Consider the following 17,062-nt stretch of genomic DNA (forward strand, 5'->3'; position numbering starts at 1 on the left):
AGGAAATAACAGATTATCTTCGGAAATGCAACTTCCCCAAACTTTCAGATGAAGCTAGGGAAGCCTTCAAAGTCACCATTCACTTTATCTAAATTGGAAGCACTCCTCCCCTTCAGTTAATAGCCCGGGCCCAGATGGTTTGTGTATAGCGTATTCTAAATCCTTCGGGTTGAGATTGAAGCCGATAACTACTTAGGGCCTTTAACGAGATATTGACAGTCGCTTGAAGCGCATAACATGGTCATTCCAAAAGAGGGAAGGACCCGTCTCAGTGCTCCAGCTACAGACCAATTATCCCTGTTGAATGTTGCGAAAATTATTGACAACAGTCTTAAGCTCCTCTTACCATCACTAATCCACAGTGATTGGCCACTCCCGCCCTACTATTATCAGCGGACGCTGAGAAGGCATTCAGGGTAGATTGGTTATTTCTTTCAGGGGTGCATTTGGGACAGGGTCCTACCTGTATGCAAATATTTTTGTCCTTTTGTAATAATCCCACGGCTATTAAGCTCACCGGCTCCTTCTCAGATAACCCTGATATATCGGGTGTCCAGATGGGGGGGGGGGACTGACAAATTTGTTTTTTTTTGCATTTGAACTGTTGGCCATCACCTAACCTGTAATGTTGGAATTCATAAATGTAGCTGTGTATCTAACTTTGAAAACTTCAGAGACACTAATATTGAGCAATTAATTTTAATTTCACCTGCCACACTGACAGGCATTCAGCATGTCTTTCCCTTCACCTGGCACCCCACACTTATCAGATTACTGGGGGAACTAATCACTAAGGATCACTAGGATAGATCTGTTCTATCCTCTACTCTCAACTGCGCTCAGAGCTCCCGATAGTGGTATTCCCGTGGTTTTTCCTGGCTGGGGAGGATAAACAGCATTAAAATGAACACGCTACCCAAAGTGTTATACCTTCTCCAGTCTCTTTTTATCAGCTTCCCTTGGCCTTACAAATTCTTCCTGAGCACATCATTAGCTTTCACAGAAACCCTGTAGTATTTGGCTGTGCTCTTGTACCTTGTGCACTTGATGATTTATATGGATTTTTTTTATATTTATTTATTTTTTACTTTGGCAGATGAGTGTGGAATAGTGGCACAAATAGCTGGACCTCTAGCTGCAGAAGATATATCGGCTTATTATATTAGCACCTTCAATTTTGACCACGCATTGGTAAGTAGACATCATCATGTGCTTGATTGGATCCTTTGGAGTGTGTGCGCACGTAGAATCTCAGCAGTATGCAGCACTTCAGGGATTCAACTCTTCACAAATGTTTTTGTTTTGTCAGCTTTGTGAAAGGGAAGCCATATTTCATAATCTCTGCGTTTCACAAGCGCTTCCTAATATTGCAACTTAATGACTGGAAGAGTGTGACACCAGTCTTACTTTGCTAATTTACACAAGTGCTAAGCTAGTTTACATATACAGCCTAGCACTACCCTATTAAATGCATAACTTTTAGAATGGAATTTTACAGCTGGTTTCTTATAGGTTATTCTGAGTGTTTTTAGGCTACAGTCATATCAATCTGTCTATAGCAAGAACATATCACTCTGGCGTTTCATTAGAAAAAAATATGAATTTAACCAAAACAAGTCTTTCCACACATTTTCTATAAAGTGCTTTGCATACTTTTAGGTAGAAGGATTTTTTTCTGCAATTTAGCACTCAATACCTAAAATCCACTAAAACGCACTTGAAATGCACCCTTCTTTCCACACTGCCAGTGAAATTCTCTCATAATCACTTTGTGTATCAGGTCTCAAGTGACTGTATGCAGGCTATCTTGATGATTGTTTGTGTGTGTGTGTGTGTGTGTGTGTACACCCAGAGCCGTCAGAACACAGTAATGGCCCCAAAGGGACCTCACTGCACATGCACAAACATCCATCAGACCAACCCCATTTGTACATATTTATATTTGCCTTTTCATTTGCTGGTCACAGTGGCATAAGTTATTCCACCTACAAAACATAACTGATGTTAATAATCATTATGTAATTGATTGTCACATGTTAAAAAGGGAGCTTTGTGGTCAATTTCAGTAGAAAAGGAAGCCATATGTTTTCAGTATCTGCAAAGGGAAAAATAAAGCAAATTGTAGTAGTTTCAGTAGATGACAGTAAAAAAACATAAATCTAATGGGATAAATAGCCCATAACAGATTTTACTTTGTAATTGCTTTATATAACAAAAAATAATCCAACATGGGAAAGCAGTGAGTGAAAAAGTAAGTACACCCATGATTCAGTAACTTGATAACCACCTTTAGCGGCAATAACAAATCGATTCTTCATGAGATTCAGTGTCTGACATGAGGAGTTTGGGCACACTACGCCTTACAACACTGCTTCACTTCATTAACATTGGAGTGTGTAAGTTCATGCACAGCTCTCTTAAGGTCTGAATGGGGTTGAGGGTCTAGACTTTTATTTTGCCATTTCAAAACTACTTTCTTCTTCACAATACTGTATATGTACAGTCAAGTCCATAAATATTGGGATATCGACACAATTCTCATATTTTGCTTCAGGTCATTGACCATCTGCACTGTGAAGCGCCATCCAATGAGTTCTGAAGCATTTGACTGAATATGAGCAGATAATATTGCCCGAAACACTTCAGAATTCATCCTGCTGCTTTTGTCAGCAGTGACATTATCAGTATATACAAGGGAACCAGTTCCATTGGCAGCCATACATGCCCACGCCATGACACTACCACCACCATGCTTCACTGATGAGGTGGTATGTTTTGGATCATGAGCAGTTCCTTTCCTACTCCATACTCTTCTCTTCCCATCACTCTGGTACAAGTTGATCTTTGTCTCATCTGTCCTTAGGATGTTGTTCCAGAACTCTAATGGGTTTTTTAGATGTCGTTTGCCAAACTCTAATCTGGTCTTCCTGTTTTTGTGGCTCACAAATGGTTTACATCTTGTGGGAAATCCTCTATATTCACTCTTGTGAAGTCTTCTCTTGATAGTTGACTTTGACACATATACAACTACCTCCTGGAGAGTGTTCTTGATTTGGCCAACTGTTGTGAAGGGGTTTTTCTTCACCAGGGAAAAAATTCTTCTGTCATCCACCACAGTTGTTTTCCGTGGTCTTTCGGGTCTTTTGGTGTTGCTGAGGTCTCCGGTGCGTTCTTTCTTTTTAAGAATGTTCCAAACAGTTGATTTGGCCACACCTAATGTTTTTGCTATCTCTCTGATGGGTTTGTTTTGATTTCTCAGCCTAATGATGGCTTGCTTCACTGATAGTGACAGCTCTTTGGATCTCATATTGAGAGTCGACAGCAACAGATTCCAAATGCAAATGTCACACCTAGAATCAACTCCAGACCTTTTACCTGCTTAATCAATGATGAAATAGCGAGGGAATAGCCCACACATATCCATGAAATAGCTTTTGAGTCGATTGTCCCATTACTTTTGGTCCCTTAAAAAGTGGGAGGCACATATAGAAACCGTTGTACTTCCTACGCTGTTCACCTGATTTGGATGTAAATACCCTCAAATTAAAGCTGAAAGTCTGCAGGTAAAGCACATCCTGTTAGTTTCATTTCAAATCCATTGTGGTGGTGTATAGAGCCCAAAATATGAGAATTGTGTCGACGTCCCAATATTTATGGACTTGACTGTATGTGTGTACACAGTGTTGGAACTACAGAGCGCCTACACAAATTTTGCCATGGACTTTTCTGCTCCTATACACTTATATACATGAACAGACATCTCTGCAATCAAGAGTCGACAGTATTATTTAAGTGAAAAATATAAAATCTCTTGACTCCTTATTTGTAATGTTACGCTTCATGACTTTTTTTTTTCTCTCTGAATAGGTGCCAGAAGAAAACATTGACTGTGTAATTAAGTTATTACGTCAGCGTCAGGAAAATACAAGCGAAAGTAAAGTCTGTGTCCATCTGCAAAAGTGATCCGATGACTGAATGCCTGAGTAGTATATGGGGATTGTCAGAACTGCAGCTTGCACTCTTCACTGCTCTTTGGCTCTACAATCAGAAGCACTAACCTTGATGAGAACATATTTTGTATTCTATTTTTTTAAAGTGCCATTGAGTTGAAACCTCACTGAAAGCAATACTCTGTTCAACACTGACCATATTTTTTTGAATGTAAAGAATGCAGGTTCTTAATGAATAAAAAAAAGAAGCAGATATTCCTCTGCTATTGTGTTTGCCTATTTGGCAGCTTTACTTGAGTTTGTTACATATGTATACAAAGCATATTTGTGCATTTTTATACAAACTATTGTTTCTCGAAAGGCAACATTATCCTATTATGTAAGTAACACACTGACCTATCGTTTTTTTTCTTTGTGTATTGTTTTTTTTTTTTTTATAATCTTGTTGCTTAAACTTGCATAAGGAGTTTCTACTTATTACAGTCCATCCTTATCATAAGATGGTTAATAAATGTTTGGATGGAAATCCTACAAATCCTAATATTCATTTTTTTTTTATATAAAAATTAACTTTTAATATTGCTCAATAGGAGATCCCACAATGGTTTAATCTGCTCTTTAATGGGAAATTTTGAACATACAATTAAAGTGCATTTTTGAAGGTGCTTTACCCAGTGCTTTCCCTGCTTATGAGGATGCTTTCCCTGCTTATGAGGATGCTTTACCCAGTGCTTTCCCTGCTTATGAGGATGCTTTCCCTGCTTATGAGGATGCTTTACCCAGTACTTTTCCCTAATGTGCCCATTTTTCAAGGACTGCAGAGACATGTTGAAGTGTAGAGACTAATTTTGCATTTTTCCTGCAACACATCTTGAGACACCTTGAACAACAGAGTAAACATGCACTATATTTAAAACAAGCAAGTCAAAATTGTTGTTCCTGACTATTGATAATGCAGAAGTTGTTAACTTGATGATCTGTTATATGTGAAAAGAAAATTATGAGTTTGTCTAGCAATGGAAGCATTTCGAAATTTGTAAAGAAAGTGATTTCCTTTTAAGTACCATACTAAGTTTAGTTTTTCCTCTGTCCTTTATTTTTTCTCTATTTTTATACGTAATTAATTGAAAACTAGGTATATGTTTTATATACTGATTTAAAGTTTGATCGCTCTAGCTATGCACTTTACATAAAATAGCTGTAATCAATTTCTTGATGATAACACGAAGATTACATTTTTTTCACAATGTTAAATAAGGAAATCTCTCCGCCCAGGCTGTATGGTATGTGCATCAACAAATATGTTTTAAAAAAGTGCCTTAGTATGGAAAGGAATGCCACAATCTCGTGGTTTCTATAGAATTGCAATCACTATTACCACTTAATTTTGTGGTTACCTTCCTTTAAAGTTTTGCTATAAACAAAGTAGAATCACATTTTAATTTATTTGTGTCGTGGGTGGGGTTGGGTGGGGAGTACATAAAATGAAATGTAATACTATTTTAGGAAAGGAAGTAAACTTGCATCGGTTAAGAAAATGCTAAACTATCTATGTATTGTGACTAATTTTATGTCTTTTTCCTGTTTGTCTAGTATTATTCCATTGATAAGAATAACTGTAAATGCAGCTGATATCACTTTCCGATAGAATAAAAGGATCTTTCAGTTTGTCTTGACCAAATCAAATACTTCTTACAGTGACCTTATACAGGACAAAATCCAAAAATCATTTTAAAATGGAGACTTCATTCAGAAATTTATTGCTTGTCTTTTGCCGGTTTTCATGAGCATTTGGTTTTTTTCATTGCTATTTACAGAACAAATGTCACTTTATACTACCAGAGCGCATTAATAGATGTGAAGAAAATGTATTACTGTCGAGGTGGATATATGCTCGTGTTTACTGAACATCTAGAGGAAAACAAACCCCTCCTACAAGTAGGGTATATTACAGTTATTCCTAAGATTCCTACATAATACATATGTATATATTATTGAACCGGTCAGCCACAACATTTAAAATTGACAAGTGAAGTGAATTACATTGATTATCTCGTTACAATGTCATCTGGGGTTGGATATATTAAGCAGCAAGAGAACAGTCAGTTCTGGAAGTTGATGAGTTGGAAGCATCTCCAAAACAGCAGGTCTTGTGGGGTGTTCTCAGTATACAGTGGTTAGAACATAGCAAAAGTGGTCCAAGGAAGGACAAGGGGTGAACTGGCGACGGGGTCGTGGGCACTTCTAGCTCAGTGATGCACATGGGGAATGGAGGCTAGCCAGTCTGGTCCAATCCCACATAAGAGCCACTGTAGCAAAAATTGCTGAAACAGTTTAATGCTGGTTATGATAGAAAGGTGTCAGAACACAGTGCATCGGAGATTGGTCAGAGTGCCCATGCCCTACCCACCACCAACTGGGGAAGAGATGGCACCAGGATGCACTATAGGAAGAAGGCAAGCCTGTGCAATGTTCTGCTAGGAACCCTTGGGTCCTGGCATTCATATGGATGTTATTTTAACACGTACCACCCACCTAAACATTCTTGCAGACCAAGCACACCCCTTCATGCCAATGGTATTCCCTGAGGGCATGCTCCAAGACTGCGGGCGGGCCCAAAGCAGAAGAATGCTTCATGAGGTAACCTATTGACAAATAAATGTAAAAGCATATATACAAAGATTACCAAAGAAGGTCTGAAATTCCTCTAGTAGGGGTGTTTGTGGAGGATGAGTCATTGTAGTAGTCCCATAGGCTATAAATCTGTATGCATTTTTGTGATTTAATGTTTAGGTAAGCAGATATTTTGTTCAATGGTCACAAGGTGTCATACTTTGATATACACTTGTAAGGAGAGGGGGTCCATATCTTTCCAATTTTTAACAGTAAGACATCTGGCCGCATTGGGAATCTGAATTAATAATTTGTTAGAGGGTTTATCTAGGCCCTCAATCGTAAGCCTAAAAGAAAAGACCAAGGAAGATGGGTACTACAGTAACTTTGGCGATAAAGGCGCCAACGTTGTCCTACAATTTGGCTATTTTAGGGCAGGTCCACCAGATCTGATAAAAGGAGCCTAGCTCTCCACAACCCATCCAACACAGAGCAAGCTGTACTATAGATCCGCTGAAGTCTAGTTTGTACTAGGTAGGAACTATCTTTTAACCCTGGAACAGCCTGAGTTGTTTATGGCATGGATTCAAAAAGGTACTGGAAAGATTCTGGTCCATGTTGATAGCAGTTGCTGCAGTTTTGTCAACTGCACATTCATGCTGCAACTCTCCTGTACCACCACATCCTAGGACTGATGCAGGATAGGATTCCTGTTGTTTATGCCTAAGACTGTATCTACTCTCTGCATGTAGCAACAGCAGCCGAGAGTCACCAGACCAAGCAATATATTTACAGTCTTCAATTGTTCAGTTTTGGTGAGCCTGTGTGCTCTGTAGCCTCAATTTCCTATTTTTGGCTGACAGGAGTGGAACCTGATGTGGTCGTCTGCTGCTGTAGCCCATTCACAGTTGTGCATTCAGAGATGCTCTTCTGCATACCAAAAATAATTTGACTTCCTTTCAGCTTCAACCGGTCTGGCATTTCCCCCTCTGACCTCTCTCATTAACTAGGTGTTTTTGCCAACAGCACTGTCACTGGATGGTTTTTTTGTTTTTTTTTTGTTTTGTGCACAGTTCTCTGTAAACTCTCGAGACTGTGTGTGTGAAAATCCCAGGAGAGCAGCAGTAGCAGTTTCTGAGGTATTCAAAACACCCCATCTGACACCAACAATTATTCCATGGTCATTTCTTCCCTATTCTGGTGTTTGGTCTGAACCAGTTGTCAAAGTGGGCGCATACACAATGGTATGCTAAACCACCACTTCTCCTGCTGTGATTGTAAAACTCTTAAGAGTATATTTACTAAACTGTGGGCTTGAAAAAGTGGAGATGTTGCCTATAGCAACCAATCAAATTACAGCTGTCATTTTGTAGAATGTGTGTATGTATATGTGTGTATATATATATATATATGTGTGTGTGTGTGTGTGTATATATATATATATATATATATATATATATATATATATATATGAGAGAGAGATCTATATACAGTCAAGTCCATAAATATTGGGACATCAACACACTTCTCATATTTTAGGCTCTATACACCACCACAATGGATTTGAAATGAAACTAACAAGATGTGCTTTAACTGCAGACTTCCAGCTTTAATTTGACAGTATTTACATCTAATTCAGGTGAACGGTGTAGGAATTATAAAGGTTTCTATATGTGCCTCCTACTTTTTAAGGGACCAAAGGTAATGGGACAATCGACTCCAAAGCTATTTCATGGACATGTGTGGGCTATTCCCTCGCTATTTCATCATCAAGCAGGTAAAAGGTCTGGCGTGGATTCTAGGTGTGACATTTGAATTTGGAATCTGTTGCTGTCGACTTTCAATATGAGATCCAAAGAGCTGTCACCATCAGTGAAGCAAGCCATCATTAGGCTGAAAAAATCAAAACAAACCCATCAGAGAGATAGCAAAAACATTAGGTGTGGCCAAATAACTGTTTGGAACATTCTTAAAAAGAAAGAACACACCGGAGAGCTCAGCAACACCAAAAGACCCGAAAGACCACGGAAAACAACTGTGGTGGATGACAGAAGAATTTTTTCCCTGGTGAAGAAAAACCCCTTCACAATAGTTTGCCAAATCAAGAACACTCTCCAGGAGGTAGGTGTATATGTGTCAGTCAACAATCAAGAGAAGACTTCACAAGAGTGAATACAGAGGGTTCACCACAAGATGTTAACCACAAAAACAGGAAGACCAGATTAGAGTTTGGCAAACAACATCTAAAAAAGCCATTACAGTTTTGGAACAACATCCTATGGACAGATGAGACAAAGATCAACTTGTACCAGAGTGATGGGAAGAGAAGAGAAGGAACTGCTCATGATTCAAAACATACCACCTCATCAGTGAAGCATGGTGGTGGTAGTGTCATGGCGTGGGCATGTATGGCTGCCAATGTAACTGGTTCCGTTGTATTTATTGATGATGTGACTGCTGACAAAAACAGCAGGATGAATTCTGAAGTGTTTCGGGCAATATTATCTGCTCATATTCAGTCAAATGCTTCAGAACTCATTCGACGGCGCTTTACAGTGCAGATGGACAATGACCCGAAGCATACTGCAAAAGCAACCAAAGAATTTTTTAAGGCTAACAAGTGGAATGTTATGCAATGGCCAAGTCAATCACCTGACCTGAATCCGATTGAGCATGCATTTCACTTTATGAAGACAAAACTGAAGGGAAAATGCCCCAAGAACAAAAAGGAATTGAAGACATTTGCAGTAGAGGCCTGGCAGAGCATCACCAGGGATGAAACCCAGCATCTGGTGATGTCTATGCCTTCCAGACTTCAGGCTGTAATTGACTGCAAAGGATTTGCAACAAAGTATTAAAAAGTGAAAGTTTGATGTAGGATTGTTTAGTTTATCCCATTACTTTTGGTCCCTTAAAAAGTGAGTGGCACATATAGAAACCGTTGTAATTCCTACAGAGTTCACCTGATTTGGATGTAAATGCCCTCAAATTAAAGCTGAATGTCTGCAGTTAAAGCACATCTTGTTTGTTTCATTTTAAATCCATTGTGGTGGTGTATAGAATCCAAAATATGAGAATTGTGTTAATGTCCCAATATTTATGGGCTTGACTGTATGTATATGTGTGTGTGTGTATGTATATATATATATATATATATATATATATAATAAATTTACTTTGTGAAATAGAACCCAGTTACTGATGATGGAACCCATTAAATCTGGAAACAATGAATAATAAAGGAGGAAGTGAAGTGGTCAATGTAAGAAATCTTTCCTCATTATAAGTGTCATAGAATCCAGTGGCTTATATTTTGTGAAAGCATATGAGAAAAAAATTCAAAACTATTGTATGTGTTTGCCTGTAGAAAATACTTTTTTTTATTTTTAGGGGGTTTTTTTTGCTTGTTTTTTTTAAGCACAAAGACACCACAATTGTAAAATTTATACTTTGATAGGCTTAAATTAAACAAGTTGCAATGCATATGAGGGTAACTGCTGGGTTGCAGCAGCTGGTAACAGCATGTTGTTTGCTTCTACCCATACTGCTCCAGGCCCTGTTCTCCTCTAATGGTGTTGCTCTCAGAGGATCTTCCTGCATTTCTGATCTAGTATTGCATTTGCAGCACCAGAATGCTGTGCATGCCTGCCCTATTCTAGGGCTCCAAATTAAATTCTGCTCCGAGCAACGGGAGACAGTGAGAAGAGGTGGGCAGCTAACCCTGTATGGTCAGTGAGGGGAGTTAAAGAGGTCCATGTCTAGAAACTTTGGGCTCCTTTAAAATTCTGTTCTGGAACCCACACATTTATAATTGGCCATACCATTATTCAGGACATAGTGCATTTTGTTAACCAGATTTACATTTATAATTGTGTCTTGTTATTAAGGTATCACTTTTTTAACACTGTTTTTAAAATCAACTTCATGGGTTCAGAGGTGGGACAAGAACTTGTTAGGGCTATTACACTCTGTGGCCTACTTCACCTCTTTCCTTAGTTCTTAATCTGGTAGTTGGTAGTGCGGGGAGAGAGGCCTGATGGTGCACAGTCCTCTGATGATGGTGTGTTTCCGGCTCTGATACTAACAATGTGATTTCATGCATCTGTGGAAAAACTAGCTTTGCAAAACCCCTGATGGGGCCTTTTCCACTAGGGTGCAAGTCAGGTTTCCTCATATGGACCTTGAGTCCCGTCACCTTGGTGGATTCTATGCAGATCTCCCTGTTGATGCAAAGAACTTGGTTAATATCTGTCAATAATCTGATAACAGTTCATCAGTTGAGACAAGCGCAGTGTTATCTTTGGGGTACAGTCCAGTAAACATAGCTCTAAGTAGCACTGGGGGTGGAAACACTTTGAGTTGACCATTTTGAGTTAGGGCAGTTATGCAATTTGAGATCAGTTTAAAAACATCTTAGCAATTTTGTTTTTCAATACACCATTAACTCAATGTTACCTAGTGATTGGGCATAGTATGGGTATGCAATTGTTGAGCTATGTTCAATGCTTCGCAAGCCTGTCATTACTTTTCCTGTTAAGTATATCCTTCTATCTGAAGAATCAGATCATTTGTTTTCTGTATTCAGACTTGCTGTGAAAATATTATCTTAAATATCTCCTTGTTAGAAGTAAGATCATATACCCAAACCAAAATGGCTTCATGGCAAGCACATTTATGGCAATAAATATCCAATTGTTGAAGAACATCTAGGTGTATATTTATTAAACTGCACATTTGAATAAGTGGAGATGTTGCCTATAGGAACAAATCAGATTCTAATTATTTAGTACATTCTACAAAATGACAGCTAGAATCTGATTTGTTACTATAGACATCATGTCCACTTTTCAAACCTGCAATTTACTAAATATACCCCATGGTGTTTGCACAATAAAACTGTATCTCACTAGACGCAGTCACAGCCTGTTAAGTGGCCATATTTTGGTCTAGGCAATTAGATATGATGATACCTTCATAGCATGGGTCAATGTGTTGTCTTCAAAAATCATCTTGTTTTGTAGAAATTGCTTATCCCTCATTACATGCCCCTTGAGTAGAGCAGCCTATCAGCAATGTCTGCTCTCTCCCTTACTTTATGCTTGCATTGTGGGATTCTGATATAGAATATCTTGAAGAAGCAAAATTAGAGGAGAAGGTTGAATTATATGCACATAACAATGTACTATTTCTATGTGCTCTGTATGTCCACTCTGTATCCCTACATTTAGGGGCAAAGTCTTTCCTCGCTGCAATGGATTTACATAACTGGGAGTTAAAATCATCTGCAATCCTACATCATTTGCAATACTGAGCACTTGACTTGATTTACCAAATATATATGCAGACTTTTGGTCCTAACTTCTTTTGATCATTGGACAGGTAAACCTGAATGTTTTTCCTAATATTTGTGAATGTTGTACAATAATCTTGGATTCCAAAAATTCTTCAATTTGATGATTTAGATAATTTATTTTTTGTTGGGCAATGCTGGAATTAGGTCATCAATATTTCTAAATCTCACAAAAAAAGGTACGTCAACTCTTCCCCACTTCCAATACAATTACATAGCTTCCTACCTTAGCTATAACATTGGTCCAATTTAAATGTAAGTTGTATATCTGAACTCCTGTCTTTCAAGTCTGACCCTGGACACTACAAACTAGTATATAAGTTATTTGTTGGTGTCGGGGTGTTGTGCAACCTGGAAGGATCTGCAATAGAGCCAGAACTATACTTTCAGGTAAAACTATACCCATTTATGAACCATTAAACATTTCCTACAGTGTTGTAACCTACCTGTCAATCAGCACATTTACTCCAAATCCATCATTTCATTCTCTCCGTCATACCACCTCAAGGATTCCAACTGATGACAATATTTGTGTGTTTATGTATAAATAGTTTTACCCATCTACAAATTACTCTCCCCATCTCCAAAGCATATTATGAACTGAGAACAGGACCTAGGAAAAGAGATCTGGATTGGTACAAAATCTGGGAGGCGGCCAGGACTAGTTCTATGTGCATGTTGGTGAAAGAAAAATTATCATTTCTTGTATAGAAGATATATGGCACTAACTGATTAGAGCCTCATATAGCTTTAAAAGTTAACCTAGATACAAGGTGCAGTTCTGCACCTTGGCTGCCCCCAACACCTAATCTTTAACAACCCAACTATTTAATCAGTGGTTGATTTACAATTTGTGCCATCCTCCATGACTGAAGCTTTAATAGTTCTTTTTGTAAAACTAGGGCATAAACATTAATCAAACAGTCCTATTTCACTCATACACGTGAACAATAACATTTTAGCAAAATTGAGACAGGGTTTTCCCTTCTCTTTGCCTTATTGATGGAGCCCCTTGCAGCTAGAATTCGGAACAACCAAAACATCTCCGGCATATTTTCTGGTTCAAGAACATCCAAAATCAAAATCATGCTCTATGTGGATGATGTCTTACTAACTCTCACTAACCCCCATATCCCAGTCCCACCCTTATTACATGAAATCAAAGATTATGGTAATCTATAAAACTATAAGACTATCTCCGATAAAGCTGAAGCTCTAGCGCTCAAATTTCACTCCTCATACCCAGCGATATTTACAAGACACCTTCAAGTTTAATTGGCAACCCCATCAAATTAAATATCTAGGTATCAATCTTACCAAACACTATGATAAATTATTTGCGGCTAACTTCCCCCCTTAACTTCATCATTGAAAAGGGACCTACATGCCTGGAACTCACAATTTATCGCCTGGGTTGGTAGGGTCGCAGCTATAAAGATGAATATCCTCCCCACTACTCTATTTATTTCAGACCCTGCCAGTCCAAATCCCATCTATTGTTCTTAAAGACATTCAGAACAATATCTCTCGATTTATTTGGTCAGGAAGACGTCCATGGGTCCGACAAAAAGTCTTATACTGCCACTTCAAAGATGGCAGCTTAGGCCTTCCCTGTGTTCATAAATATTACTTATTGGGTCACCTCACTCAAGCTATCCTAGCTCACGCCAATCCTTACACTAGACTTTGGGTAGATCTGGAGGCTGATCTCCTTCAGATGCTCTCACCTTATACATTATTTTGGCTAGACCTCAAAGACTAACCTCCCCTTCATAGCCTCCCCCCCGCTTTATTTGTACACTGAAATTTAAAGTTGATCTAGTTGATCTACATGCCCTACCCCAACTATAAATCTGCCCCCACATTTTACATTTACCTCCCCCTCCAATGCAACATGGTTTTGCCCAGATACAAAGTTACTCCTTTTTTATGCTTTACTCTCATGTCTTATTGCCAGCTGAAAAATATGTGCGTACTCCACTGTTAACCTTGTTATTCAAGTATCCTGATGTTCCATGTACACTTCCCTCTTGTTCTGAAATGATTCTCAACAAAACCACACAAATAAAGTGACCACTCATCATCGTCAACACTTTTTTATATAGCGTCAGCAAATTCCATAGTGTTTTACAATTGGAAACAAACACAGTAATAAAACAGTACTGGGTAATACATACAGAGAGGTAAGAAGTCCCTTCTCGCAAGCTTACAATCTATGGAATGAGCCAAGTTGGGTTTTTGGCTGGTAAATCTACTGCCATTAAAATTAGAACAGTATATACTAATATCAAATACAAACATGGAGCACTAATTGCAACAGCTTTTGAGCTGTTACCACAAGTACTGCAAAGCAAATCTAAAATAATGGCCCGTAAAACAGGAGGGGCGGAGGAAAAAGCCTATATGCCAATGACATGTTAATATATATTACTTACCCAAAGACCTCTCTAAATAAGGTGTTAAAAACTATTGATTCATATGGAAAATTCCCATGTCTCAAAATTAATTGGGACAAGTTAGTACATTTTCCAAAAGGTGGAAAAAAGTATGACATAATTTATCTTGATTTCAGGCTTTATATCATCTGCATATCTGACTTAATTTTACACCTATAATAGTACATTAAAGGGAAAATAGCTACATGGATTAAACTTCCTCTATCTTTAATGGATAAAATAAACTTAGTGGAAATGATCTTACTCCCAACACTAAATGTTTGTAAACTCATTCCTAAAGAATACATTACTGCATATGAACTGATCTGGGCCAGTTCAGTACCTAGATTCAGCTATATCACCCTTCAGAACATGGTTGAGAAACCATTCATTTTTAGAATGCCTGTTGGTCCAGTATTATTCCCTAGTCCCTCTACTCCCTTACATTTCCTCCCACATTCTACCTCTGAGGACATTAGACAGAGAAAAATATAAACAATCAAGCTATATGGTATGTATTCCTTTTAGGTTGTATGTTTAAAGAAAAAATGTACAAAAATAAATTTGTCCAGTGGTAATGTATCTTTCCTATATTATATTGGTGGTATTATGAAAGGGTAATCGGGTACTTAATATAAGTGTTAGGGATATCTTGTTAGGTAGTTTTATATGTTAAAATATGTTGTTAGATTAGTTTAGTGTCAATGTGTTGCATTAATAGTTACTTAGTGGTAAGAATTTAGTTTTATATCTATTGATTTTAATATAGTTATTTAGCTTCTTAGGTTATTTTAATTTTAGAATGTTTTTATTATTTACAGTTACTAGATGCTAGCAGGGCCGGATTAACCCTAGGGCTAACTGGGCTACAGCCCAGGGGCCCCGGGCATCCAGGGGGCCCTTGAAAGTGCTCAGCAGCAGTATTGATCGGTCGGGGGCGCCCACGCCGCGATCAATGCTGCTGAGCACTTTAAATGCGGTCCTTCCCCGGCACGCTGTAGTCTCCTTACTGATGAGATCTCGTGAGTCTCACTCTCACGAGATCTCCTCAGTAAAGAGCGTACAGTGCGCCGGGGAAGGACTGCAATGCCAGGAGGAGGTAAGTGCCTTGGGGGCGGCTCAGCTCACCGGGGGGGTGGCTCAGATAACGGGGAGGGGGGCCCTCACGGGGGAATGGAGGTCCCCTTAGCCCAGGGGCCTCCATTCCCTTAATCCGGCCCTGGATGCTAGTCATGTCTTCTATAACTGTATAGCACAAACAGGGCATAACGATGAGCATGCATATGAAATGCTTTGTGTCTTAAAGTATTTATAGGTTCTGAAGTCCCGTAATTTAATAAGTAGACTCCAATGAGTAAAAATTTATGATTTAGTAGTCAGCTTTGTTGATGGTTACAAAAGTAATCGATGCAGACAGGAAAACCACAATCAGGGAAAACCGCAATCAACACTGTCCTCCTAATGTCAAAAGTTTAAATATTTCAGCATTGGATTTAGTACAAGGTGAAGACCAAGCAGTGTAAACTACGACTCTCTCTTATATGTCTATATGCAATTACATGATGAAAATACGGACATGCATACATGCTGAATTAGCAGTTATCTATTTCACTAGTTAGCCTAAAATTGTCTTAACATGTTCTAAAAATCGAACCATTAGAATAAATGGCTGTATTAATCGTTGATCATTATGTCATGTTTTTACACGACTTTTCAGTATATTACGGGGTGTATGCTGTGGTGGAAGTGGGGGGTGTAGGGTGATATGCCATAGCGCCATTTCTTTAACTGCCTTCGTTGGTAATCTATCAAATTCCATTCACTTATATTTTCCATACCGCCTCTAAATTTCCACTTCACCCACTGGGTGTGTGTGTCTGCAAATCTGATAAGGTGACTAAAATGTGTGGTCAGCCAGTCACTGGAATTACTGTTAATTTGTCTTGCATAAGCTCTGCTCAAGCAGCTACACCCAGTATACAGTCCTGTATTACAACTTATGCATAACAGAATGCAATTGATATTAAAACTAAAAAGTATCTTAATATATCACTGAATAGATGAGTTTTCTGTAGATAAACATATTACTCCAACCATGCTGCAAACTTTGCTTGTGTAACTATGAGAGCAGTGGAGGTGGATCAGGTTCTCAGTGGAGAAATGTTAATGACCACCTCTTACTCATACTAGATGAATCCTCAGCAACGAGGGCCACACTAAGAGAGAGGCACACCGGAGTGTGGAACAGAGTGAGAAGAGTGCATCTGCTGTACCACTCTGCAAATCCATACACTGGCTCCCCATAAACACCAGAATAAAATTCAATTTACTCCGCTATAAAGCCCTCACCTAGATCTTCCACTCATACATCTCTGACCTTGTCATGAAATATTCTCCCTCTTGCTCCTTTATATCTGCTTCTGAAATGTGCATCAACTTCTTTCTAATAACTACCTTTTCCGCACTGCTGGTGGCTGTACTTTACAGTGCTGAGTAAAGACCAGCACTTTTTTCACATGCTTCTCTTATCCAGTTAGGACTCAACATTTGTTTCTCAGCACGGAAGTCACCAAAACTCTTATTCACGCACTTGTAATTTCTCGCCTTGATTACTGTAACCTCCTTCTCCCTGGCCTACCTGACTCTCAACTTGACCCTCTTGAGTCTATCCGCAATGCAGCTGCCCACCTTATTTTTCTCTCCTGTCACTCTAT

At 38.7% G+C, this 17,062-nt stretch overlaps 1 protein-coding gene across 1 annotated transcript in view; it reads left to right on the forward strand.

Moving 5' to 3' along the window:
- CASTOR1 (cytosolic arginine sensor for mTORC1 subunit 1) overlaps positions 1 to 5,402 on the forward strand; it is a 45,921-nt gene extending 40,519 nt beyond the window's left edge. The window contains exons 8-9 of the mRNA XM_075213172.1: positions 1,097 to 1,191; positions 3,868 to 5,402. Coding sequence (XP_075069273.1) covers positions 1,097 to 1,191; positions 3,868 to 3,963 — 191 coding nt within the window. The 3' untranslated portion in view covers positions 3,964 to 5,402. The remainder of the gene's footprint in view (positions 1 to 1,096; positions 1,192 to 3,867) is intronic.
- Positions 5,403 to 17,062: the final 11,660 nt, after the last annotated feature.

This window comes from Mixophyes fleayi, chromosome 1, assembly GCF_038048845.1.
Source record: "Mixophyes fleayi isolate aMixFle1 chromosome 1, aMixFle1.hap1, whole genome shotgun sequence".
NCBI lineage: Eukaryota > Metazoa > Chordata > Amphibia > Anura > Limnodynastidae > Mixophyes > Mixophyes fleayi.